The sequence below is a fragment of the Chaetomium strumarium genome (assembly GCF_033439665.1).
Source record: "Chaetomium strumarium strain CBS 333.67 chromosome Unknown B0T15scaffold_1, whole genome shotgun sequence".
In the NCBI taxonomy this organism is placed as follows: Eukaryota; Fungi; Ascomycota; class Sordariomycetes; order Sordariales; family Chaetomiaceae; genus Chaetomium; species Chaetomium strumarium.
The window spans coordinates 7,599,210-7,624,209 of record NW_026944429.1 but is presented as its reverse complement, the minus strand read 5'-3'; the positions used below and the strand labels follow the sequence as shown (position 1 = coordinate 7,624,209).

The window sequence follows — 25,000 nt, the reverse complement described above, 5'->3', positions numbered from 1 at the left end:
GCAGTTGACAGCCACGACGACAGAGCCGTCTGCATCCTCCTCGAAGCCGGCGCGGACCCTAACCCCAAAGTGCCAGATGGTCTGTTCCGCAGCAGCCCGCTCAAGGCGGCCAGCTTTGGCGGCCGGGCAGAGATGGTCAAGCTGCTCCTCCACCATGGCGCTGATCGACGCGTACAATCCAGAGGGCCACACGGCATTACATTCGGCAGTCATCACGCAGAACGTCGAGTGTGCGCGCATACTGCTCGAATCGGGCGCCAGCATAGAGGACATAGCGCGCAACGGACGGACGCCGCTTACGCTGGCTATTATCCACAATAGCCACGCGATACAGAAGCTCTTTGTCGATCGGCGCTTCAAAGGTCCCCAGGTGCTGGCCGTAATAGCCGAGCACACGGACACAGAGACGATGTCAATCATCGGATTGTCTCTGCCGCTGAAGCTGTCTCTTAACCCAGCGGCGGACGGTTTCGCCGCCGGCCGCGAGATCCTGCGGCAGCGGACGGACTACAACGAGAGGCTGGGCCACGCCTTCGAGGAGATGTTGTCCTCCATCTCCACAGCTAAGGAGGATGCCGCCGCCTCCAATGTCCGATCCGGGCTGCTGGGCCACCTCTCTACGGAGCCGTCATTTTGCGAGGAGCTAGCGGGGCAGTCGTGGTACTGAGTGTGGATGGCAAAGTTGGCGATGGCAGTGCTCCGGGTCTCTAGGGCGACGATGAAGAAAGTGACCGCGATATTATGACCGTCTTGACATGGTCCTTATGTACCTTGGCCGAGGGTTTCTTGACTAATTGTCGCAACAGCTAATGGTAGCAAACAGACACAAAAGGTAGGATCAGCATAGCTTCGACGCCACTTGCGCTACTCCTCTGACCGACATTCAGATGTCCGAAATCTCGCTCTTGATCTTCCCTCGGCGCTGCAGACCCTTCGAGCCCTGCGTTCACTCCGCTCTGGTGGCAGCGGGAAGGATCTCTTTCAACAGTGTATGGCCCTGACCAACTCATCAGTATGACGGTGCAGGCACCTCACTGTTCCTGACACTCGCAGTGGGCCTTGCGCATTGCGTGCTTGCATGTGCAGGCTCCACTTGCTCCTGTATATAGTCCTGGTTTCAAGGGCTCTCCGAGTCCCTCTCTCTTTGTTCCTCTCCATCTTGTGATTCACGACAGTAGAGAGTCCTTTCCCCGTAGCTTGCCTCGGCCTTTGAGCCTCTGCTTTGTCATAATTAGGTTGGACTGCATCTTCAGAACGCTTAAACCTAGTGATGCAACGGCAAGGAAAGTTGCTGGTTGGCAGCTGATTTAGTATTTATTTAGTTATAAGAGTGTTGTCCCAACAGAGTAATATATCCTCCTCTCTATGCTTGGAGTGATAGCTTTAAGCAGTAGCAAACAGAATCGATCTATGATGGCCATAACTCTCGCTTACGATTCCCCGCTCTCTGCTACAAATGGGAGTGATATACCAACGTGGAATGCTGGCTCCTCGATGTTGTTGTTCTTGTAGCTTTTAGGAGGGGAAATTAAGTGTCAATGCAAAGGCCTGGCTTGGCTTGGTAGGCGTGTACTTGACAATCTATATTTCAGAGAATGATATGAGATCCGAGACTCACGTACCTCAAAACTGCAATTGCGCCTGGGGCCAATATCATTTGGAGCGGGAAGTCAATTGAGAAGCCGAGCCAGCGCTTTACAAAGCAGCGGAGGATGAGGCCGTATGCAACCTATAAATCTCATGCTTTTAGTTATAAAACCGTAAAGATAAAAAGGGGAGAGAAACATATGCAATCTTGTGGGGTTTGGGGGGCAGGAGGAGAGGAGAGAACGTACGAGCAGCACATCAGCGGGTTCCCCCCTATTCATGTGCGGCGTCTAGATCTTCCGAATTTGCAAGAGAAGTCTATCTAGACGTTCGCTAACTTACTATATAGATCTGGAGGTTGACGAGTGAGCAACAACAACAATAACAACAACAACAAAAAAAGAAAAAAGAGAGAGGAGACACAACGGTATTAGGAACAGGTGAAAGTTCAGCACAATATACTCTCCACCCTTATATCCATCCCTCTAGATATCCTATTCCCTCTCCCGGTCCAGCCCCTTCTTCTTTCTCAATTTTCTGATCTCCCCGGCCATAAGCCCCTTATAATCACCATAATTCCACTCTGCAATATCCTCGGTGTAGGTAACGCTCTTGTTCCATTCACCGGTGCCGAGGGAAGGCGACAGGAGCAGCTCAAACGTTCTTCTCGTCCTTGTTCTCGGGCTGATGAAGACATACACGAGGCGGGACGGGTCGAGGAGTTTACCGGCACCCACTAAACTTGCCGTAGTTGAGGAGACCTGCGCGGCACCTTCCGCAGTGAGTTCAATCTCTATAGTGCCTGTATGGCGGCCCGACTTGGCCCAACTTGTCTCTCCTAGTTGCAGAAAGTTTGTTATCGAAAAACGGGCTATATAGACCATGAACGTAATATCGCTTTCTTTCAAGCCCGATCAGACGTAGAACTTACTATGACGCACAAGGAATACACGTGGCGTTAGGGCGTCTTGGTCGGACATGATGCTAGGTATGCTATGCTTGTGGGACCGTGATACGGGGGAGAATGGGAGGAAACTTTGATGGTGGGACGCGTGATGTCTTGAGGGCGGAGATTTTTGTGCTCCAGTGCATGTTGCCTTAAAGGCGGGGTGAGCGGGGCACACTGCAGCGGAGGTAGGGGAAGGGGAGGCAGGGGAGGCAAGGTCAAAGACGCTTAGGTGGTAAGGGGTGGTTGGAAAGCGAGGATTAAGCACAGGAGCAGACTCTAATGTAATGCGATAGTTAACGTATAATAATAAGCGAACGTAACACTTTAACAGGCTTTTGGTGTCGTGTGTTCAAAAGAACGAAAAGAGTGTTGTTCTTCCTGTTATGCGAAACAGTATTCAGACTGTGCGCTCGCTTGACCCACACTAACAAAGGTACTTGCAGCTGAGAGTGGCTTTACCCTTGCGTTCAAACCTCAAGTAGACGTCGAGGCGCGCCCGACTTTCGACTCTAAACGCTATCCCCTCACACGCGAACGACTCCATAACCTGTCCGCTCTTCATAATGTTATCTCAGTATAGCCTGATTCCTCGTCAGGAGATCCCGTATCAGCTGACAACTCGACTACGTCTTCCCGTCGCACTCAGTCTTCGAGGATTCCTTTCCTCCTGCAAGTTCAATATTCTTGCAATGCAGTCATGTCATGAACTAACCTGCAGAGGCCGGTGGGGGCCGACTTGCATGGTCAACGGGCAGCGCCCGCGTCCAATCGTTACAAGCCGAGGGGAACCAATGAGGATGGGGAAAATTGGGAACAATGCCAAGAACGATTGTTCCCAAGCAACAACGCCAAGGAACGTTGTTCCAGATGGAACAACAAGAACAACAATTGTTCCAAATGTTCCGGACATCTAGGTATAGGGATACCTAGGGGAGGAAGCTATATATAGTCCTACCATTCTATCACTCATTCACATAGCTAGCTTCCTCAGTGAGCAATTCAAACAGTAGCTTTTACCTACTGTGCAGACATTGCGACTTGCATTGTTGTGAACCTTTTGGCTTCACCGAGACCTACAGTCCGACCAGCAGATACCTTCGACCGGCGAACCCTTTCAGAAGCAGGACTGCCTGTGGTTTCGTCACACCCTACGACCTTGATGGAACAAATAGAACGGGTAGAGTGGGGCACAGGTCACGTGACCTATAAATTAGGAGATATTTTGTGTAATTCTAGGTCGGTTACCCAAAACATTTTCCTTTCCTTTCCTCAGGCTTAGTTTAATGGAATTGAGTGTTACGAACAGCCAGCTTGACCCTGTTAAATGCACCATATTGTCGCAGGCAGTTCAGTTCAGTCAAGCTATTAGTATCCACATAATGATGCCGTCTCTAGGCCCGAACGCTTAAGGATTTGCAACTGCTTCGAAGCTGGATCAAGCAGAGCGCTATGTCTGTGGTCCATAGGACATTTACATTTTAAGTTATCCTGCTCGTTCATTTGTTCACCCTCTTTTTTCGCCATTAATCTTAAAAGATTAGAGCAGAGACGAGTCCAGCGCATGGCCGTGTGTATTTGTATGTACATACTTAGCTAACTAATTATTCTCGTTTACCGTCGTGTCCCGCGGAAAACAGGAATGGGAAGGGCATCCGCTACCCAAGATAAATGGGCGTCTAAGCGGAGCAACTCAGCATATGCGAGGAGCTTCCTTGCCAACTTTACTCCCTCATCACCTCTACAACCATTTCTGCCAGTCCTTAGGCCAACCCTTTAGCTCCGGCACCTCGTCATAGGCGCAATCGAACTCATCATCCCTCGCCTCCTGCGGCATCGTTTTGATAAGGTGCCCAGCGAAGTCGTCCTCGTTGGCCCAGGCAAGGTGCGCGCTGCCCCACTCGTGAGATCGGAACGTCTCCCACCATTCCGTAGGCATCATCAGCTTGCTCACCAGGCCGCTGCGGATCCACACGCCCCGATCGTTCTCCGGGCCCTCGGAGTCGTCGGCCTTCTTGGCGAAGCGAAAGCAGTGCGTGCGGGCGCCGTCCTTGTGGTACACGACCTTGGGGTGCGTGGCCGCGGGTTTCAGCGTCGTGTGGTAGTAGGGGAATTCCTTTGGCGTTTCACCGAAGCGGAGGTCGGGGTCGTTGGCCACGAGACTCTCGTAGTCGCCGTGGCACGAGACTGACACGCTGCGCGGCTGGCCCAGCTTGGCCCAGACCACCACGTGCTCCCAGTCGTGGCGGTGGTTCCAGCTGTTCAAAGGGAAGGACCATGCAAAGTCCATTTGGAAGTAGTAGGCGAAGACGAAGGCACACCAGCCCCGGTTGCAGCGGCCCCGGACGTAGACGTTGGAGCCGCCGCGGTCGAGAGCAGAGCGCGGGCGACAGGTACTGACGTCCGAGTCGTAATCGGGATTAAGCCCTTCGGACGCGCGGTTGTGATTATCCATGGCGGGGACATTGTAGCAGCTGTCTGTGTCGAAGTCCACGAGGGGCTGGAACTTGACCTCGAAGTCATAGGCCCAGTCGATTCCGTCTGCGACAGGACTGGGGGGTTCCGCGGCGCGGTTATTGAGGTTCCGGGACGTCTCGTTGCCGGACCGCTGGATTACGGCGGCGAGGGATGGTAGTGACAGCACCAGGGCGGCGGCCGCGGCAACTTTGTGAAGCGCTGGCATGTTGAAAGTGTAATATCCCTGTGCGGTGTTTGCCGTTTCGATACGAGCGAGAAAAGGGGACGTATGGTCAAGTGTCCGATGAGTTGCTGGAATAATGAGAGTGAAGTGATTCAATCCAAGAAGCAGCGTCGCCGACTGGAATTATATGCCCAATACTATGATGGATACAAAATCGGAGTACAGGATTTTACGATCCCCCATGATCTTAGTTTGGAGGCCGTGCATTAGTGTTCTTAGGCTATGTTGGAGTTCAGTCTCCGTTTACTTCACGATTCCTTGCATCTGTGTGCCTTACCAACTGACTTTGTCCGTTTGAGAAAGTTTCCGAGTACATCTCCAAGACTCCATCGTTCGATAGCTTGGATTAAGGGCCCCACTGCCGCCGAGTTCATTCGCTGCAGGGTCTCCGAGCCGAAGTCATGGCCAAGTCTTACTGCATTAGCACGCTGTATGCGGGTTTGCCTCTACTCGGATCCTGTTCAGCTGAGCCCTCGAAAACCCACCCGCGGTCGACGGAACCAGGCATCGCTCTCACAACCGTTCAGAAAAAAATGAAACAATACTTCGGCGGTTCCGTTGGAACGAAAATCGAAGGACGTCGGTGTTGTGGGTGATGTGCACAAGAAGGAACTTGAGAGGTAAGGTAAGCCAGCGTTGCAGGTGTACTAAATCTTAGTTTTCTACATCTCCTCAGCCTGCCGAAGAAGATCCAGACCATAGATAATCATTTCCTGTCCCTGCTCAAACTTAGGTTATTCTGCCTGACTGCCTTCCTCCGCTTGGGTTGGGGGGCGGGGTTCTCTCACTTGCTTCCTGAACTGCAGGTATATCCTCAACACGCGCAAACGAGAACGAGTCGTTCGCATTCTCCTTGACTCTAGTCTTCGTGCGTTGCTTCTGAGCTTCTAGGTCCCTGCGTGCGGTTTGCAGAGCCTCCCTCAAAGCGGCCATCTTCGCGTTCTTTTTATCCAATATGACTCCAACCTTGGCAACGAGTGCCCTACGCTGCGGTCGGTTGGCGAGACGTGCTGCCTGGCTGAGTAGACGGCCCTCTGGATATCCTGAATGTTCGTTAGCGGCTGACTTGAAGACCAAGGTCTACCCCAAAATCTCAATCTTAACGTTAAAACGGCTAAATTTTCTCCGGAAAAAACATACAGATGAACTCACCCTTTTAGGTTATTGCAAGATGCCCTGTTCTTCTGCGTTGAGCCAGCTCTTTTCGTGGTTTAGGAGTGTCATTTCCGGCCTGAGAGCAGAACCCCTGTCGTAAGTTCCGCACTAACAATCATTCAGGGGTTGAACTGTACGCGACGAATCCACGGTGTCACACTTCTTTGGCAGCTGTGCACAGCTGCCAGTCTTCCAAGCAGCATGCCCTTCCTTTCAACGCTCAACAATCAGTGTCGCTGCTGTCTGGCGGGGTTGCATATTTGCAGGCTGCGCAAGTGCCTTCTCGCATCACCGTCCACCTTGTGGCCTGGAGGTCATCACAGCTATTCCCACAGTTGTGCTCTCGTTGCCTGGCTAGTTCCGACTGGCAAGCTCCATTTTTGCCCGTGCGTAAAGTCTTCTTCCAAGTGCACATCTATGAGCGGCATTAGCTCAAGATTCCTTCCACTCGAGAGGAGCTATTGCCCACTGGTCTGGTGGTCACTGCGACCTACAAATTTGGATCGGAGATGTCAAGTTGTTGTGACAGTTATGATTGGAACTTCAAACGCGTCTGGCGAATTGCCTTCTCTCGGGCTGGGAGACCAGGTCCGTTTTATCGATGGTATATCGAGACGCACGTCGAGATCTCCTCACCTGCTCAGGTTACCTAGGCGGTAATACAAGTTCGCCATTAAGAAGCTAGTGATTGGAAGGTACACGTGCGTCATGTAGGTGCCAGCTATGCCGTCGTGCTTGCCTATCGCGACGCGACGTTGGCGCCTCCCTCGGGAGCCTCGCAGTGGTCAAGCGGGGTGTGGCACAAGGTGTGTAGTGATGAATTCTCTTCTGGTTGCAGGGGTGCCATCCCAGCTGAACATGCAGGCTACAAAAGGAGGACTGCCGCCATTGGGCTAGATACGGCTTGCGCCCGTTCGCTGCCAGATATGTCTGACTGGTAACAGGAGCGTGGCCTGATGTAACGCTGCCATGCACGAAAAGGGCATAGGAGCCCTGGTTCTCCTTGCCCAGACGAATAGGATGCAGGCTTCGCAATCAGGCTGCCCACATTGACGATGTTGAGTTATAGTGTCCCCGCCTCATTGAGCGATTGGGTAGCTTGTTTGCTAGAAACCCGCCAAGCGTAACCTTCGTTCCTGGTAAAGGTGCCCCACCGAATATATATTGACGGTTCCCGTCCCAGAGGTAAACTCTATTCTTGAGAATGCTTCATCACAGCTATAACTCTTCTCTATCAAACGCCCTGACGAGCTCGTCGTCCTCTTTGAGCTACCTCGCTTGAGACTCGTAACATGTCGACGCTTATGATAGAACTGCCGGATTCCTGCCAGCTGGAGGATCCGGGCGATCCCGATGTCGCCGGGCTCGTTGTATGTTTGAACCCCTAGCTTTCCATGGGTTTCTGCTAATTGAAAAGAAGGTCATCATAGCTTTCCTCATATCTACGTGCCTCGCCTTTGCAATGGCCATCACGCTGTACCTCCGCTTCGCCATTCCCAGCCTCTGTAATGACATCGACGCCGTCATCGTCACAGCCCTAAAGCATGTCTTCCACAAGCGCAAGCCAACCCGCGACGAAGAGGGTGTCACACCAGAACCCGAGGGCGAGGCCGGGGAGTCGATATTCACCAGGGAAGCAGTCGACGCCATCCTCTTCGACGTCCTCCGCAGCCAAAACGACCAGCTTCTCCTCCTCGGCCTGGCCATCACCCTATCCCTCTACGTCCGCATCTCCGAGCTCCACCAGCTCTCTGCGTACGCGTTCCGCATGTCCACCTCCACCGCCTGGCTAACCTGCGTCGTAAACATGTGCCTCCTCTCCATCACCCGCGGCTCAACGGCATGCAGGTCACGGTGTCTATATTGCAGTCCCTCCTCTTTATCCTGATCGCCGTGGGTGGGTACGTGCGGCGGATGGCCCGACTCCTCGGGATCCAAGAGCTCTTCTTCCGCAGGATATTCGGGTTGGGCGAAGAGTACCAGTGGATGATGGATCCCGGACGCGTCGTCCTGAACCAGCGGCGCATAGCGAAGAGTAGCCTGGGCCAGGGCGCGCCGGATTGGGCTGCGAAGCCGGACGCCCGCGGACTCCGGGACTTTCTTCGCATTCTGCTCGGCGACCTTGCCGATTCCTTTTTCTGGGAGCTTTCGTGGCTCGTGTTCTATTTCACCTTTGGCCTCACATCCCTCCTCGTGTCTTGGACGGCTCTGCCGCCACTTTCGCAGTGGGAGCTTTCCTTCGGACAGCTCATCCCCATTTTCTCACTTCTCTTCTTCGCTACGCCCGCGTACGATAATTATATGGGTAGGTGGAAACAAAGTCCCCGGGCCGGGTTCAATAGCTTTAGCAAACGCGCTCTAGTTAACCAACCGTGCACTCCGCAGCTTCTCGGCGGGCGAAGAAAGGGTTCTCCATGGACACGAGCGACGCTTGGCTCGAGTTCTGGACCACCGCCGGCCAACAAGGCTACACGCCTGTCCGCCTTCTTGACCCTTTGAATTATCAAGTCGCACAGTCGGTAATTACCAAGGAAAGCAGGAGAGGCGGAGATCCGGCTGTGCCCCAAGAACAGAGGACCGCCACCCCCGGCCGCTGGCTTCGGCAAGTCTATACGAGTGGGCCGGGGCCGGTGTTACAAGTCGACGTGCTGCTTAGGAGGTCCAGTGGCCATCCCGTCTTGTCGGATGCGAGCGTCTCGGGTTCCGGTGCCCCTCCCTTGACAGGCCGCGCTTCACAGTCCAGCGCCCGGGGCTCGGGCAAACACGAGGAACACGAAGCCGCGCCGGAAGATGATTGCACAGACATGAAACCCATGCCAGTGAGCCCTATTGATACAGAGAAAACTGCTAGCCCACACAACCAGGGCGAGGACGTAGACATTGACGCCGGAAGAGAAGGGGCTAGTCCTCGCGCGAATAACAGGAGTGATGACTCTCAAAAGACATCCGACCACGCCCATACGCATAGAGCTGATGAAGACTCCTTGAGGATCGAGCACGTGGACGACGGCAATGACGACACCGGGAGAGTGTTCTATAGCGAGAACCGGGGTTCCATCGGTCCCTCCATTCTCCAGGATGGATCTGTACCTAACCTTCACGACAATTCCAAAATAATGCACGAACCTGGATCCTCCGATAACGCAGAGCTGGGCGACCAGAGCCAACCCCCCAGCTGCTCTTCACCCCCCGCGCCAAGACCGACGAAGAACTTCTACGTCTACATCTACACCTTCAACCGCTCACTCGTGATCTGCTCCATCGCCTATTTTACCACCCTAGGATTCGCCTACCTCCCCCTCCTCGCCATCTTTCTCGGTGGCGCCTTTGCGGGCTCGGTCCTGGGTCCCAACGCGACGGCTTGGGCCGTCGTCTCGAGCGTCGTGGGCGCGTCACACTTGGCTGCGCTCATGTCCACCGACCTGGCGCAAATACACCGGCACGTTGTGGCGCTGCGGAAGTTCCAGATGCAGGAGCGAAGGGAGCGCGAGCGAGAGGAGAGGGTTGAGAGGATGAATAGGGAGATCCATGAGCATATGATCATGACACGGGAACCGGCTTACATGGTCCATCGGACGGACTCGTATATGTAGCAATAGCCACAACCATGAGGAGTTGATCGCTCTAGTCTCTGAGGCACAGACCTTACTCTCGTGGGCGTTTGTGGTTGTGGTGGGCCCAGGTGGCTAGTGCAGGGCCGGGTGGCTGGTGGAGGTGTATTACCGGACCCACACCCAAACGCAGAGTAAAGCCAGCCTCAACTGCACCCAATTCTTTTGGATGATCCGATCCGGACATCAGCTCGGCCCCTGACTAAGAAAAACGAGCGGCATCTCGCATTGCAAAGTCTGCAAGTTCCGACTTGGGGAACTTCAGGAGAATCGGATAGTTACTACTTGATGGAGGACATGAGGAAAGGCCGACAGGACGAACTATCTATCAGATTACTAAGAGTAGCGTCAACAGCATCGTCTTCGGCATCCGCCCGGGTGCGTACAGGTGGGCCACCTCCGCCAACGAACATGTTGTCAGCTCCTTCCTCAGGAGTCCGGGCACACATACGAGCCCGTCGAAGGTTCACCGCTTAAACAAGCCGTTCTCAAGGCCCTTCTCGAGGCACGTATAAGCACTCAGTCGCTTCGTCTGGTCGACGACCAGCATGCCCTGCAGCAGCTCGACATCCGCGCCTTCCTCCTGGTCATCCAGCTGATTCGTCAGGATGTCGACCCAGGTCCGGGACCCGGCACGCCACTGGTCCGGTGACGCGTTCTGCGCCGGGTTGGGCACCGCCGGCAACGCCGGGAAGCCGTACAACCACTCGACTGCCATCACACCGAGGGACCACACATGAGCAGCTGGCCCGTAGCGCAGCTGGCTGAAAGGGAACACATCGGGCGCGGTGTACTTGAGCGTTCCGCAAAAGGTCTGGAGCCATGTCGTGTCGGTGACGGCTTTGGACAAACCGAAGTAGCTTAGTGTGACCTTGAAGCGTGGCGCCACTTCCACCAACACGTTGTCGGGTTTGATGTCACGGTGCGTAATGCCTCGCGTTTGCAAGAATGTGAGGCAGTCAAGGAGCTGCCCGAAGGCGGTCACGAGCTTGGATTCCTCGTATACTTCGGCCTGCACTATGTTCCCGCACTTGAAGTAGGGCATGATGATCATGATATCAGGGCTTTCGTGCAACTCAATCATTTGGACAATGTTGGACTGTGGGTAATCATCAGTATTCAAGCCTGGATATGGTACCTTATCATGACCTGGTAGCCATCGGAGAGAAGAAAAGATGAAAACTACAAAGAAAACAAGAAGGTAGAAAGGGGAGGAAGGATGGAAAGGAAAGGCAAAAATAATAACCAAGGGATAGAAGCATACATGGGGATTTTCCTTCACAATGGTATACTCTCTTCGAATCCCAGTGGTCCATGCTGGGTCGATGTCCCCGCGGCGCCTCTTTTTGCTGGTCGGTGGCGGCGTGAAAATCTTGCCAGCGAAGTACTTGCCGTCGCGGGCTCTGATGAGTCGGATCACGCGACTGAACGCGCCCCTCCCAATTTCGCGTTTTCTGAAGTAGATCAGGCGTTCAGAGGTGGCCTGGGCTTCACTGGGTGGTTCGGTCGTGACCGGGCTGACGAGGCCGAGTCCCCGAGGCCCGGAACCTCGTCTTCCCGGGCTTTCTTGATGAGTACGCGCAGGTTCTCAATGTAACGTGCCTCGTTGCCTTGATGGTTAGGAAACTCAATGCTGATGATGAGACCACCCGAGACGACGGTGATGTGGTCAAAGGGGTTGCGCTCGCCGGGACCGTACGCCAGGATCCACGTCTCACTCAGACGTATTTCCCCCTCGTTCTGCCCGTTATACCCAACCGCGGTCCCATGCGATGAGTAGCGGTCGTACAGCCAGATGCGCATATTGTTATCGACGACGACGCGAAACTAGCGGCTGCTAATGCCCGTGGTGCCCCGATAGCCCAGGAGGATGTGAGACGTCGCCGTGCTTGTGCCCGCCATGGTCCCCTCTCCTAAGCCTTCGAGTTGCATAAGCTCAGAGAACGTCAGGACAAGGCGGTCAGCGGTCCCTTCTTCCTGTGCACCTGCATCGACGGCTGGCGTGGGCTCTCGGCTGCTGATGGTGGCCTTTTCAGCCACGCCCCGACAGCGGGCCGGAATCATCTCGCATTGTGGGCTAATTTGAAAGCGCTACTGGCCTTATTCTTGTTGTCCTGGGGTGTCAGGACTGCGAAGACGTTATGGTCGTACATGCCCATGTCAGGAAATGTGGAAGGGCGCTGGCAGTTTGCTGCATGAGAAAGTGGGAGAGGAGAAGGAAAGGAAAGTAGGAGGAAAAGGAAAGCAAAGTGGGAGAGGAAAAGGAAAGCAGACTGGGGGGGGGAGGCAGCTGCGTGTACGGAAGAGAGACGCGCATTCATTTCCATACCCGACCGGCCACCAAACTGCAGCAAGCCACCGCGTCCATTGGCCCTCGGCAACGCTTGTTGACGCCCAGGGTGCTGCAGTTGGTGGCCAGAGATTGCAGACTGCCATACGGATATCTCACCTGGATGAGCTGGCTCTACAAACGAAAATTGACGATTATGGAGATATGCTGTACTCGAACTTCCTCTGCCGCAATTGCTCGAGACCACAGCTGACGCTTGCCCACCTGGGCCGCATAGTCTCGTCACGATCCCGGGAGTTGAGAACCTCTCGCCAGAAGAGCGGATGTTGGTTACCCAAAAAGCACGACAACTGCAGGCAGGAAGCAAAGTTCAGGCGGATATGCTTCAGGCGGCATTAAGGTGAGTGTGTTGCTTTCTGCTCCTCTCCTCGCGCGCTGACACTGCGATGCTCCAGAGATGTAACGCCGCCCGTGGATGAGCAAGCAGAACTTGAGGAGTCCCGCCGGTTTGAAGCCGAGTCGCGCCAAAAGCTTGAAACCGAGGGCTGCCCACCGTGCTACCCGCCGGGCCTCGACGTTTTAATGTTGCGGAATCCGCCCGATAACTGCCGGGCGATTATAGCCTACTGGCAGTCATTCCCAGGCGCAGATGATGTGCCGCTTACGGCCCAGTTCAACGCTTGGAAACAGTTCCGTTTCTATCAGCAGCGGATGCGGCACAGATTCAAACTTGAAGACTTGGAACAAAGAATTCGCGAACGCTGACAACGGCATGGGCTTGACGGTGATGTACGTTTGACAGAGGATCTCTAGCAACAGAGCCCTCTGGAACGGTGGATCGAGTTTCAGAACTACCAGCTTGGACGCCTCGAGGAGTTTGAGGGGAAACGCGACAAGCTGAACAAGGAGCTGGCCGAAGCTCCTGCGAAGGATATATATCCCATAACGCAATGCATCGGGTTCGGTGAGCGGGACATCAAGCGGCACATGGTCTTACTGGACTGGATTGAGCAGCAGCGGCAGTCGATGCACCACGGCGAACCTGCCGCGACAGAAAACCCGGATGTCATCGCACAGAGGGCAGCCGTCCAGAGAAAGCTGAGGCCTCGCAGCGCAAAGCAGTCAATTAGGACCTCGCGCTCCAAGGATGAGTTACCCCACCAACATCAATTCGGTCCGCGCAAGGTGGTTAAAAGGAGGCACTGGTCTGGGGCATTGGCGAGGAAACCCGAAACCGTCACGAGATCCGGACGGATATCGAAGCCACCAAATCGATGGGTCTCGGAATAACCGACATGGCATTGGGAAGATAGCGTTGGCAGAGCCGCAGGGGGTGTCGCAAAGCATACATTTCGGGCGCATGTTTCGGTGATGTCCTGACTTAAGTTCCTGTAACCGTGTCATTGGCCCCTTTCTCCCCTTCTTGTTCATCTTCGCTCTTCCTCTTCTCCAACACTATCCTGCGCTTGAAGATCTGGCACAAGGAATTGGGCATGCGGGTCACCCGCATTTAGGAAACCCCACACGCGTCAAAGCACGTGATCTAGGGATGTGGAAGGGGTGCGGTATCTTTCCAGAAGTTGTCTTGCCTCCAAGAACCCTCACGTTCATAGACGCGACATAACGTAACAATCTATCCCCTCTAGGTATTATATAATTCCTCCATTTTTGACGACCGATGCCAGCCTCCAGCGGCGTACCCCCGGCCTACACCAGCCGATGGAAAGTCAACTCCCTGCAAACGAGTGGGCGGTCTCGACACGCCGACATTTCGAACCGCACCGTGACTCCGCAGCCGGCGATATGCAAGTACAACACCTCCTGCAACGCGTGTCGTAAGGCCCGCGTGAAATGCTCGAGAGGGAACCCGTGTCGAAGGTGCGCTACAGCGGCGGAGCCCGAGTCATGCGTGTATAGCATTTCCCGGCGGAGGGGCAAACGGAAAGCGAGCGACGGCCCCCAAGCTGATGTGGGCCCCGAGGTGCACCTTGAGGAGGCGATTTCTGTCCCGGTGGACGCCCCTGACACCCCTAACATTGCCGCTGGAGATCCGATGACGGTACTGTTACAAGGGTGGAGCAAGGAACCTCTGTTTCCATTGCCCTCAGAGAGTATGATAAATGTCGTAGGTAACCTTCCCTTTCACAACTATCGAGTAAAGTCGTCGCTGATAGATAGTCTTGTATTATTATGCAGGGAGACTCTTTCCCCTCCGGCCAACGACACACAACAGACTTTGCAAACCCCATCGACATGTTTCCGTCGACGGGTGCGACAACAGCTCCCATTTCCACGACCATCATGGTCGCCAGCGAAGGCGAGAAATGCCCGGATGCATGCTATGCCTCCGTCCACGCCGCCTGCAACAAACTGATCTCCACGCTCAATCAGCGCGGCTCGGCAGGCCTTGACGTATGCATGACCGTCCTGGACTCGGCCTCGGAGCACGCGTGCAAGTATCTGGCCTGCGTCCTCTGCGACACGGGCTGCACGCGTCTCATGACGCTTGCACTGCTGCACCAGCGCCAGCTCAACCTCCTCTGCGACATCTGCGCCAACCCGTCACTGTACCTTTGGGATAATGACATGCGTGTAAGCTTGGGGAGCTATCGACCACCAAACAGAGAGCGGGACGTGGCGGTCAAGCGGGCGATGTTGCTCGGGGTGGCTAGCGGGGTGCGCGAGCGGGTGGAAGTGATACGGGATAGGTTGGAGGAATTTGAGGACCGCATCGAAAGGGGTGTGCTGGAGCTTGCTGAGGCCGGGAGATTGAACTTGCAGTGGTTGCTTGCGATCACCGGGAATCTGGTCAGGAGGTTGGATACTATCAAAGCGCTGCTGGCTAGGGAGGACTGGGGACTGAATACTGGGGCGATTGGTACGAGGTAACACGTGTGGATGGACGTTGGCTGACAGTGATATTGTCGGGTAAGCGAGACCGTTGAGAGGAGCTACAGGACCCCGACCTGCAAGTGCGAGTCTATAGTCGCTATGCAAACAGGTAATCGCAGTCTTGACCAGCAGATACTAGATTTATTACTGTCTCGCATAATCATGTATCGAACTGGTTATGTTTCTATACGAAGAATAAGCATACCTTCGCTTTCTTATATTCTGCTTTCTCTGGCTGGTCGTTGTTCCCTGAGAGTCGCAGTGTCTCGCGTAATTCGCCGCTGGGTAAAACTCTCGCTGAGCGACGCAATTCCCCGATCCGGTAACTCTTGTGACATCGCTTAGCGAGGGGGTCCCCAAAGAGGAAATCGAGGGTTTAGAATCGCGGCTTATACAACGGAGCTTATCAATGATTGAGCCCATAGAAGACTATGCTCGCGAAGTATAAAGCTCCCCATCTGCATCGGATGTTAATAACCTTGGAAGGTATCGGGCAAGCTCCAAAATCCCACGGTTCACCTGACCAGAGCACCACGAGCCGACACGAGCCATGCCCTTCACTGACACCAAAGTCCAACTGAGCGACGGCGCGAACCTGCGCGTGCGTGTCCTGGGGATTGATGACAAGGAAAAGCCCCTGCTCATTGCCCTGCACGGCGCGCCTGGATTGTCCAGCCACACGGAACCCGAGTCGGCCTACAGCTTCCTCGGCGACAGGTTCCGTGTCCTCGTTTACGATGCCAGAGGCAGCGGGTTGAGTGACCTGAAGGGTCCCTTCACCGACGAGCAGTGGATTTCTGATGTGGACGAGCTGAGGTAAGTGGAATGTCTCGGGAGTTGCTGCTGCGCCTACCTACCTACCTACCTACCTACCTACCTAACTAACCTCTCTTGCACAGAGCCTGGGCTGGCGCTGAGACGTTTGTTCTGGCCGGCGGTTCGTACGGCGGCTTCCTTGCGCTCGGCTACGCTCTGACCCATCCCACCCGTCTCTCGTCTCTGATCCTCCGGGATACCTGGTCCTCCGGTCCGATAGGCGTTCTTCGAGCTCTCGGCGCAATACTGACCTCTCACCGTATCACGCCAGACCCGGCCCGGCAAGTCCGTCTCTGGTCTGGGAACGTCCGAGACAGGGAAGACTGCGAACGGGCGCTTGCTGAGATCGTCACGATTTACTCCCGGGAGAGGAGCGAGGAGTCGTCGGCTGCACCTGCAAACTTTGAAGGCGCCAGTGAGGAGTTCGATCTGCACTGGGAGACGCACAATGCCGCCTTTTCCTTCAGCGTCCCGCGGTTCGACGTCCGGTCCAGGCTCTCCGACATCAAGACCCCTACTCTTGTCCTGGTGGGCCGGCACGACCCAATCTGCCCGGTCGAGGAGGCCGAGAGCATCCACAGGGCAATCCGGAACAGCGAGTTGGTGGTATTTGAGGCATCGGGACATAACCCGCCTGCCGATGAGCCGGATGCGTTTCAGATGGCTGTAAATGGGTTCTTGGCCCGGTTGGAGGAGGATAAGGCGTAGGCATACTCGCAGTTCGGCTTTAACCCGCGGCTTACTTCGCAATGAGGATACTATACAGTACCTGACTTTCTCTCGTTTCCTTTCTGCTGTGAGTATATCGCACTCAAACAGATGACAATAGTCATATGCTCCAGACTTCTCCCTGAATATCTCTGTGTGCTCATGATATCATCGCAGTCCAAGGTATAAGGTACTTCATCAGGGGCTACTCTGCTCGACACTGCGGGTGGTCCTGACTTCGGGCTGCGCCGATGCTGGCGGCAAGTAAACCTGGCATACCGACCGCAGACTGCACCGTCGACTTGGAACGCCTTCTTTGGCCAAGCTCGACATGATTCTGACCTGGACGGACGGCAATGGCCTCGCTCAACGCCGCAATTCTCCCACCGCGGACCCGCTTGAGGAAGGCCAGGTCGTCCCTGACCACAAACATGGCGCTCTCGAGGTCTCGGCCGTTGGCACTAGTACATGCCTCCTCGTCCTTCTCTTGTCTCTTTCGTCGCCATCGCGGCAAGGCTGGCACTCTTCGCACACAGGCCCGTAGCCAAGCATCCGGAACCAGACGTATCAGTATTCCCGCCGGAATCGACAGGAAACCAAGCACAAGCGAAATCTCCCACTGCACACCGTTCAGCCGGACAACCACAAAGGCATCGCCACCGACAAAGACAATCAGCACCTGCCCGGCCACCATAACCGCCAGCATGAGCATGAACAGGTGATTGCGATGCAGCCCCTCGAAAATGTTGAGCTTGTTGTCGATCCGCCGGCTGTTCACCAACTTGAAGATCTGCATAAACACAAACGTGTTGAACACCAGCGTCCGCAGCTGCGGCTCGGGGTAGTACCATAAGAGCGACGGCCCTGCAAAATGCAGCGTCAGGCACACAGCCAGCTGGTACAGCGACTGGCCGAGGATCATCTTCCACATGGTCAGCGTGATCAGCAGCGCCTTCCTCGGTTCGGGCGCGCGGTCCAGCAGGCTGCCGTTGGGCGGGTCCGTGGCCAGCGCCAGGGCGGCAAACGTGTCCATGATCAAATTGACCCAGAGCAGCTGGATGGCGTTGAGCACGGAACGCTCCTCGCTGCTGGCCACGGCCGACACGAAGGTCAGCACCACGGCCGTGATGTTGACCGTGATCTGGAACTGCAGGAACTTCTTGACGGCGTCGTTGATTGCCCTACCCCATGCGAGCGCTTTGACGATGGACGAGAAGTTGTCGTCCATCAGGATAATGTCGGACGCCTCCTTGGCCACTTCGGTGCCGGTCACCCCCATCGAGAAGCCCACGTCGGCCGCCTTCAGCGCAGGGGCGTCGTTGGTGCCGTCGCCCGTCACGGCCACCACCTCGCCCAGCGCGCGCAGCGACTCCACCAGTACGCGCTTGTTGTCGGGGCTCGACCGGGCGAGTACGCACAGCTCTCGAACGACGGTCCGCCGCTGCTCCTCGCTTAACCGGCTGAACTCGGCGCCCTCCATCACGCGAATCCCATTATGATTGTTGTTGTTGTCGTCGGTGATGATACCGCACTCGCGCGCGATGGCTCGGGCCGTTTCCACCTTGTCGCCCGTGACCATCTTGACGGTCACCGACGCGCGCCGACAGTCGCGCACCGCAGCGGGGACACCTTCGCGGACGGGGTCTTGGATGGCCACCACACCGAGCCACGTCATGTTGTGGAATAACAGGTTTGCGTAGCCATCATCGGTGTGTTGTTCTTCGCTCCCAGTCTCCGGTGGTGGCCAGGTGTCGAGGTCTCGGTATGCAAGGGCCAGCGTACGGAGGGACAGGGATGCGTATTGAGATACGATGTTGGAGATTTCCTTCTTGTCTGACTCCTGGAGCGGGGAGGGAGAGGGCGGCTGCGCGGGATCGGCGACCGCTGTGCTGCATTGCTCCAGGACGACCTCTGGTGCGCCCTTGACGAGCAGGCGGTGCTTGTTGTTGGGGAGGCGCATGACGGAGCCCATGCATTTGCGGCGGGAGTTGAAGGGCAGGACGTAAACGAGTGGATATTGGGTGCGTTCCGTGGCCAGGGGGCCGAGACTGAAGCTCTGTCTGGCCCAGTCGAGGAGTGCCGTTTCTGTCTTGGTGCCAATGAAGATGGGCTGGCTGTTTTCTTCGCCCTCGAAAGCTGTGCTGTTGATGGCGACGGATTCTTTGATGAGCGTGCGGACTTCGGGGGACACGGTAGATGCCAGCTCTGATATTGTGAGCTGCTGTTTCTCTCCCGTGCTATCGTGAGTGGTGGATATTCCATTACTGTCCGAACCTCCCCTTTCCGTCCGACGAGGCGAGAACGGTTTATCGCCAAACGTAATCCCGCCTATGCCCAGACAGCCCGCGACAACTGTCATGACATTCTGTGTCAGGGTCCCTGTCTTGTCCGAACAGATGACAGTCGCGTTGCCCATGGTCTCGCACGACTGCAGGTGCCGCACGAGGTTGTTTTCCCTCGTCATTTTCTTGGTGGCAAAGGCGAGCGACAGCGTCACGGCCAGCGGCAGACCCTCGGGCACGGCGACAACAATGATGGTGATGGCCGTGATGAGGATCCGGAGGAAGGTCTGTCCCTTCTCCTCACTGCTGGCTGTGTTGCCAGGAAGTCTCGCCAGAAACTCGATCAGGAGCACCGTAAATAGGAGCAGCCCTGCCGCACTCCCCAGCTTGGCGATATACCCTGAGGAGCCTCGTTAGCATTGACTACACCCTCGACAATGGGCTCATAAATACCCGGTACCTACCTGCGAGGATGTTTAGCCGCGCCTGCAACGGTGTCATTCCGGGATCATTGCGCAACGCCATCATCGTCCGCCCGAGGCTGGAGTGTGGTCCGACCGCGGTAACAAGAAACTTCCCGACGCCGTCCAGTACCCTAGCCCCAGAGAGCAGAAATGGGTCCAGCTTTCTTTCGTTCACATCCCGCTGCAGAAAATGTTGCGAGACCACGTCTGCCGGCATCTTCTTGACGACATCCGACTCCCCCGTTGCCGACGACTCATCACAGCTGACATTGTGCCCCTCAATCAGCACCCCGTCCACGGGAATGACATCCCCCTGCTCCACGACCATGACATCGCCCACGAGCACGTCATGCACCGACAGCCTTGCCGCCCGCCCCGACCGCACCACCGTCACGAACCGATCCTCCTTCTTCCGATTCAGCCTGCGGAACTGCCGCTCCTTTTGCCAGTCATTTAGCGCGCCGACCAGGACGACCACGAGGATGGCGACGATGATGGCGACGCCCTCGATCCACTCGACGCGCGCCGGCCCCTGCCCTTCATCGTGGTGGCCGTCAAAGGTCTGGTAGAGCCCCAGCGCGAGTGAGATGGCTGCTGCCACGCTGAGGAGGATCAGCACGCGGTCTTGCAGCGCGACCCAGGCCAGTGCGAGGAACGACTTGGATTTGCGGTCCGGCAGCCGGTTCTCGCCGAAGATGCGGCGACGGTCGCTGTAGTGGTCCGAGTCCCTTTTGTTGAGAAGCGAAGGCGGCTTTGCAGGGCCCCCGTTTGGCTGGTCCGGCGCTTTCTGCACCTTGGTCTCGTAGATGCTGAGGCCTGCTCGGACGTCCGTCCGAAGGCCTCGTTCAAGCCCCGGTAACCCTCCCAGCGCTTGCAGGGCGGCAACGCATTTGGGTTCTATGAGCCTGGACAGACGTCCCGGCGACAGACCAAACGGGCTGTCCCCGATGTTGAAGAGGCTTTCTTCTCCGGGATCTGGCTGTATCGGGGTCGCTTCGGCCGGTGATGACCCAGCATCTACCGATAGAACAATTAGCTACAGGCTCTGAAAGATCGGTAAGCAAAAATGGATTCCCACCTGGCTTGCTCTCGGCGGCGGTGCTGACGATACCATCAATATGGGCGCCGGCCGGCGACGGAAAATTGTGGCTATCCAATGGATCCATTATGATTCACGCAGAAATGGTAGGTACTATTCAGTTCACAAGACATGCCCCTTGACCACACGCCAGATGATGTACAAGCATCCAGATTATATATCACTTTGCGGATAGCACGCAGTACTAGAACGTCAAAGACCTCCATAGTCGTAAAGCTGCAGCAAAGGGATGACGTGGGGAGGTGGTTACCCAGGTCTTGGCCAACGTCGTTGACAGCATTCATTGGGGCTGTGCAGCTCTTGGAGTTTGGAGTTTGTTGGAGTATGAACCCCTCAACCCCTTTGTTCCCCGGATCTCAACCGACATGACTCCAGGTTTCTGACACGGTCCGGCCGCAGTGCATTACTGTTGCAACTTCAAGTTGGCAACGGCCACATCCGACTTCTCATCATGATCCCGCTCCGAGACACCAACCATTGTCTGGAACCTCGAAAGCCCCAAAACGGACATCCTTACTAGTAGTACCAGTACCTGTCATGATCCTTACTCTTAGCATGGGCAGCACCGAGACCCCTCCGACCTTTGATCGCCCTCCATCCCCCCAGACCCAGAGGCGCAGCAGCGATGGGAACAGCGGCTCATCAATATGGATTGGATTCGTCATCTTTGGGATTTTCATAGTATTCATGGCCCTCCTTGTTTGTCTCATGATCATGTATGTTGGCCTCATCTGTCAAGCTCCATCTCTGACTGAGACATACCTCCTGGCTCACAAGCAAGTCAAATAAGGACAAGGAGAAGGATGCGTACGGCCGCGGCCCGTGCCAATCCGGAATTGCGGACCGAAATCGAGAGACATGGCATCCCACTAGCCCACCGCAGCCCGCCCCCTTATCCCATCGAACAGGGCCAGACTTACAAGCAGATGCGGGCCGATGTAGAGGGAGCAAACATCATACCAGACCAATGTGGTCAGTCTGTTGATTGGCAAGTCACCTTGCCCTCATGCTGTCTCATTCCCTTTTTAGAGTTTTGGGCTGATGCTGACTGCCCCTTTTCTTTAAACTCCCCGCAGCGTCATTTGCTTGGAGGGCTTCCAGGACGAGAGCTTGGTCCGCACACTGCCATGTCACCATCTCTTTCACTCCGGATGCATCGCAAACTGGTTCCTGGAGCGCCACGACACCTGTCCGATATGCAATGCGCGCTGCGCGAGTACTAGTACTGATCGTCCGCAAGAGGGGAGTCTCCCCGCGGAGCCACCCATGGTGCTGTTGATGGTATGAACCTGCTGGTCGGGCTACTTGGTGTAGACAGGAGAATCACAACGGTGGTGGAGATATAGGGGCTCAACCACAGTTTGTTGTTCCAGGTAGATTACTAGTATACTAAAGAAAACATCAAAGCGAGAAAAGACCGCCGTCCTAACTGTCGTCATCCCCCTCCGAGTCTTCCTCATCACTACTACTATCAACATTACCCCAGTCATCCCCCGTTCCATATCCAGAATCCTCGTCGCTGTCCCAGTCGGACATGTCGTCATCCAGATCTCCGTCCGTATCCGGCTCCCAGTCCGAGTCGTCGTATCTCGTCTCCGAGCCAGGGCAGTACTCGTCGTGGTCGAAATGACCATCCACCCAGACGGCAACGTTGCCTAGGACTGGGGAGTGAATGACATACGACGACTCAATGACGTCCTCGGGCGTCATGAAGCGTTCGTGGACTACCGTGCCATCCCGATTATACTACCTCACGAACGCACGGGGTAATCAACACTCCTCCTCCAACTGTCTGCTATTGCTTACTTCGATTAATCCGATTCACGCATACAGAGTACAGACGATGGCGAAGGGTTTGCTGCTTTGGGTTTAGTGCGTTGTGCACAGTCGTTGACACAGTCGAGACACATGACGAAGCTGCTTGCTGCATTTGGCTTAGTATTGTACATACATGTGAACCTCACGTGAGTATGGTTTGCTCAGTTATTATTGGTACACGAGATTCGCTCACCCCTTCGTTGTGCCGTTGAGAGCAGGCTGCCACTCGCCAGAGGCTACCCTCACCAACCTACCTACCTTCGCTTGGCAAGCGGATCCCTCCCTAGTCCCTACAGGCTACCCCACCAACTTCATGCGGGAGATCGATATGTGCGTAGGTACTTTAGTGACAAGTGTAGGTACATGCTTGGCGGACTATGACCGGATGAAGTACATGTTTACAGTACATGTAGCGGCACGTGACCGGGTACCCAAGGGTCGCAGTCGGCAGCTGTCGGCTGCACAACATCTTCCCCAGCTCCACCAGCTCCACAATGTCTCCACCAGTACAAGCAATGCGCATCGCTTTTGCTGATTCCGAGCCCTCGAAGGTCTGTCTCTTCCCTTGGGAGGGATGGATTCTCTGGACTGGGTGGTGTGCACCTATGCCTCGTCCCCACCCTCGGAGATTCAGCCATGGAGGTGTCAATCTGGGGAGAATAGTACTCGGCTTTCGCCAATTGCTCCTAACACCTAGACAGTAAGGTAGACAGTAGACTGCGTCCCAGAGACAATACACATAGTACATCCGTTGGTATATCAGCGTACCGAATGCAATCCACCATCGTCCGTTATTCTAAAAACTCATTTGACAGTATGGTACGTGGCATGCGTGTCACTACGACAGTTGTCATGAGAATGCTCCACGCTCTTGAGATTTCTGAATCAGGGCAGTACGGTACTATATGTCAAAAGCGACAGGCAAATCCGGCGATACTGTGAAGTAGTTGGCGGCTTGATGTCATATACAATGAGTGCAGATCTCGAAATTGAGTGCAACTGAAGCGCGAAGGTATTCTGCCAGAGTGAAAAAAAAATTCAAAATAGTAACGTACAATATCATCAACGGGAAACGTCTACAGTCCTCGCTCCAGCAGCACCCCCCGCAGCGTATCAGCAAGGCTGGCCACGAATTCCGAGTTGAACCTGGTGTAGTACGCACCACGCGCCGTACCCCTCTACAAGCAGCCGGAGGATCTAACCCCCGTACAGCTCCTCGGACGCCGTATCCGGGCCAGGGGACAGCCCACCTCGAGTGACAACTGGAGGTCAATACCTTTGCTATTTGATGAGCGTGGACTTTCCACCTGCCGATTCGAGCAAGGTGCGATTATACTGTTCAACAGAGTTTCTTTATTGTTTGTATCTGAATCTCTCTTGTGACTACGTCCTGCTTCCCAGTCTGAATCACGCAGATCGAGAGCTCTACTCCTTGTACGGGAGCTCATGCCCCCTTGCCTGGGGAATCCGATAGGTAAGGAATTTGGGAAGGGTCTTCATGGATACCTCGCCGCAGCCTACTTTTCCATCCTCCCAGAAGAAGGTGTCCAAGAGCGTGCCGAGAATAACAGCGTCCTGGACAAGACCGATATTCTTCTCCAACATCTCACGAGTCTTCTGGGACATCCCAGCAAACAGCTCCTTCCAAAAGGCTCGTTCCGCAACCTCGAACTCGTCCGGCCTCCAGAACTCGCCCCCCGTGTATTCGCCAGCCAGGGTTTGGATGCGGCCGAGACCCACGCCAAAGGGTTTCGGCGTTGACAACTCCCAGTCGACCAAGCCGGTAACTTCACATGATTCGTCGATAAGGACGTTGACATCGTTAAGGTCGTAGTGCGAGACCCAAAGTGGTAGCTTGCTAATCTCGTTCAGCTTGTCAAAGAACTCTTGTAGCAAGGGTCGATATGTCGCGACCTCGTCCAGTGGGCTGGCCAGTATGGCCTCAAGATGCGGCCGGACTTTTGTTGACATAGCCTCGCCGCTGCTGTCGGCAATGCAGCCCTTGGAGAGCACACGCCCGAGCGACCTATTGACGGCTACGCGGCCTTCAGCGCCCTTGCCGGCGACGCCGTGGACCCACATCTTTCCCGCAGACGCTCGAGGGAGTAAGCCCAGACGCCCTCATTCTCCAGCTCTCCGTCTTTGAGAGCCACAGCATCGGGGACGACTTGGCCCAGGGCGCCTTTGGCTACCTTGAAGGCGTCGAGATTCAGTTCCTCGGTTCGGAATTGGATGACCACTTCGCGTCCATCAGCCAGCGTAACGAAGAAGGTCCGGCTGAACATCCCCTGCAGGGGCGGCCTGTCGACGCGCTGGGAGGCGCTTCCAAGATGCTCTAACACCAGCTTCTTAATACGCTTGACTTGTTCCGTTGGCGTTGAGCAACTTGGGGAGGTCATTGTCGGAGGCAACGGGCGGCATGATGCAGGATGAAGCGATTCGCATGCAAAGCGCAGCTGTAGTTGGGCAGGTCGAAGTTGCAGTTGACAGAATAACGAGATTTTGGGGGCAGCCTTTTCTTGTCCGCGGTTGTTTGTGGGTGTCCCCCGACGCGGTGCCAGATTGGGGAAGTTGAAAGAGCCCAAATGCCGTAACAGCAAATCTGCCAATCGGATCAATCCCCCACCAGTA

General features: G+C 55.4%; 11 protein-coding genes across 11 annotated transcripts; 4 read left to right on the top strand and 7 right to left on the bottom strand.

The window, feature by feature from the left end:
- Nucleotides 1-154: 154 nt before the first annotated feature.
- B0T15DRAFT_508259 (uncharacterized protein) lies at nt 155-667 on the top strand (the record flags this gene model as incomplete). The annotated part of the gene is made up of 1 exon (XM_062867707.1): nt 155-667. The coding sequence occupies one exon, from the start codon at nt 155-157 to the stop codon at nt 665-667; it is 513 nt and encodes a 170-aa protein (XP_062727512.1).
- A 626-nt stretch (nt 668-1,293) lies between these two features.
- On the bottom strand, nt 1,294-1,953 carry B0T15DRAFT_522358 (uncharacterized protein). Its single transcript, XM_062868622.1, has 3 exons — nt 1,836-1,953; nt 1,623-1,729; nt 1,294-1,512 (listed from the first exon to the last, which is right to left on the bottom strand). The coding sequence occupies exons 1-3, from the start codon at nt 1,866-1,868 to the stop codon at nt 1,431-1,433; spliced, it is 222 nt and encodes a 73-aa protein (XP_062727511.1). The 5' UTR covers nt 1,869-1,953; the 3' UTR covers nt 1,294-1,430.
- A 7-nt stretch (nt 1,954-1,960) lies between these two features.
- Nucleotides 1,961-2,766, bottom strand: B0T15DRAFT_522356 (histidine phosphatase superfamily). Its single transcript, XM_062868621.1, has 2 exons — nt 2,519-2,766; nt 1,961-2,425 (listed from the first exon to the last, which is right to left on the bottom strand). Exons 1-2 carry the CDS (start codon nt 2,565-2,567, stop codon nt 2,082-2,084), a joined length of 393 nt encoding a protein of 130 aa, XP_062727510.1. The 5' UTR covers nt 2,568-2,766; the 3' UTR covers nt 1,961-2,081.
- Nucleotides 2,767-3,783: 1,017 nt separating this feature from the next.
- Nucleotides 3,784-5,346, bottom strand: B0T15DRAFT_522354 (uncharacterized protein). The gene has a single exon (XM_062868620.1). The coding sequence runs from the start codon at nt 5,214-5,216 to the stop codon at nt 4,275-4,277; it is 942 nt and encodes a 313-aa protein (XP_062727509.1). The 5' UTR covers nt 5,217-5,346; the 3' UTR covers nt 3,784-4,274.
- A 2,335-nt stretch (nt 5,347-7,681) lies between these two features.
- Nucleotides 7,682-9,982, top strand: B0T15DRAFT_490321 (uncharacterized protein; the record flags this gene model as incomplete). Its single annotated transcript, XM_062866671.1, has 4 exons — nt 7,682-7,759; nt 7,810-8,190; nt 8,259-8,694; nt 8,775-9,982. 4 exons carry the CDS (start codon nt 7,682-7,684, stop codon nt 9,980-9,982), a joined length of 2,103 nt encoding a protein of 700 aa, XP_062727508.1.
- A 484-nt stretch (nt 9,983-10,466) lies between these two features.
- B0T15DRAFT_389827 (kinase-like domain-containing protein) lies at nt 10,467-11,096 on the bottom strand (the record flags this gene model as incomplete). Its single annotated transcript, XM_062864512.1, has 1 exon — nt 10,467-11,096. A coding segment is annotated over one exon (630 nt), but the record flags the coding sequence as incomplete, so codon positions are not given.
- Nucleotides 11,097-11,315: 219 nt separating this feature from the next.
- On the bottom strand, nt 11,316-11,803 carry B0T15DRAFT_381224 (uncharacterized protein; the record flags this gene model as incomplete). The annotated part of the gene is made up of 2 exons (XM_062864250.1): nt 11,316-11,548; nt 11,599-11,803. Coding segments are annotated over 2 exons (438 nt in total), but the record flags the coding sequence as incomplete, so codon positions are not given.
- A 1,674-nt stretch (nt 11,804-13,477) lies between these two features.
- On the top strand, nt 13,478-15,179 carry B0T15DRAFT_424431 (uncharacterized protein; the record flags this gene model as incomplete). The annotated part of the gene is made up of 2 exons (XM_062865612.1): nt 13,478-14,419; nt 14,524-15,179. The coding sequence occupies exons 1-2, from the start codon at nt 13,969-13,971 to the stop codon at nt 15,177-15,179; spliced, it is 1,107 nt and encodes a 368-aa protein (XP_062727505.1). The 5' UTR covers nt 13,478-13,968.
- Nucleotides 15,180-15,510: 331 nt separating this feature from the next.
- B0T15DRAFT_83563 (Alpha/Beta hydrolase protein) lies at nt 15,511-16,837 on the top strand. Its single transcript, XM_062871375.1, has 2 exons — nt 15,511-15,998; nt 16,082-16,837. Exons 1-2 carry the CDS (start codon nt 15,733-15,735, stop codon nt 16,704-16,706), a joined length of 891 nt encoding a protein of 296 aa, XP_062727504.1. The 5' UTR covers nt 15,511-15,732; the 3' UTR covers nt 16,707-16,837.
- A 26-nt stretch (nt 16,838-16,863) lies between these two features.
- On the bottom strand, nt 16,864-20,790 carry B0T15DRAFT_549457 (uncharacterized protein). The gene is made up of 3 exons (XM_062870220.1): nt 20,531-20,790; nt 19,453-20,469; nt 16,864-19,388 (listed from the first exon to the last, which is right to left on the bottom strand). The coding sequence occupies exons 1-3, from the start codon at nt 20,616-20,618 to the stop codon at nt 16,912-16,914; spliced, it is 3,582 nt and encodes a 1,193-aa protein (XP_062727503.1). The 5' UTR covers nt 20,619-20,790; the 3' UTR covers nt 16,864-16,911.
- Nucleotides 20,791-23,728: 2,938 nt separating this feature from the next.
- On the bottom strand, nt 23,729-24,914 carry B0T15DRAFT_522337 (uncharacterized protein). The gene has a single exon (XM_062868619.1). It carries the CDS (start codon nt 24,449-24,451, stop codon nt 23,795-23,797), a length of 657 nt encoding a protein of 218 aa, XP_062727502.1. The 5' UTR covers nt 24,452-24,914; the 3' UTR covers nt 23,729-23,794.
- Nucleotides 24,915-25,000: the final 86 nt, after the last annotated feature.

Coding starts and splice junctions, on each gene's coding strand:
- B0T15DRAFT_522358 (XM_062868622.1), bottom strand. CDS start 1,868: ATGAATAGGGGGGAACCCGCTGATGTGCTGCTC. Junction 1,730..1,835: donor AACCCGCTGATGTGCTGCTC/GTACGTTCTCTC, acceptor TGAGATTTATAG/GTTGCATACGGCCTCATCCT. Junction 1,513..1,622: donor GGCGCAATTGCAGTTTTGAG/GTACGTGAGTCT, acceptor CCCTCCTAAAAG/CTACAAGAACAACAACATCG.
- B0T15DRAFT_522356 (XM_062868621.1), bottom strand. CDS start 2,567: ATGTCCGACCAAGACGCCCTAACGCCACGTGTATTCCTTGTGCGTCAT. Junction 2,426..2,518: donor TGTATTCCTTGTGCGTCATA/GTAAGTTCTACG, acceptor TTCTGCAACTAG/GAGAGACAAGTTGGGCCAAG.
- B0T15DRAFT_522354 (XM_062868620.1), bottom strand. CDS start 5,216: ATGCCAGCGCTTCACAAAGTTGCCGCGGCCGCCGCCCTGGTGCTGTCA.
- B0T15DRAFT_83563 (XM_062871375.1), top strand. CDS start 15,733: ATGCCCTTCACTGACACCAAAGTCCAACTGAGCGACGGCGCGAACCTG. Junction 15,999..16,081: donor TCTGATGTGGACGAGCTGAG/GTAAGTGGAATG, acceptor TCTCTTGCACAG/AGCCTGGGCTGGCGCTGAGA.
- B0T15DRAFT_549457 (XM_062870220.1), bottom strand. CDS start 20,618: ATGGATCCATTGGATAGCCACAATTTTCCGTCGCCGGCCGGCGCCCAT. Junction 20,470..20,530: donor CGCCGCCGAGAGCAAGCCAG/GTGGGAATCCAT, acceptor TTCTATCGGTAG/ATGCTGGGTCATCACCGGCC. Junction 19,389..19,452: donor GCGGCTAAACATCCTCGCAG/GTAGGTACCGGG, acceptor GAGGCTCCTCAG/GGTATATCGCCAAGCTGGGG.
- B0T15DRAFT_522337 (XM_062868619.1), bottom strand. CDS start 24,451: ATGTGGGTCCACGGCGTCGCCGGCAAGGGCGCTGAAGGCCGCGTAGCC.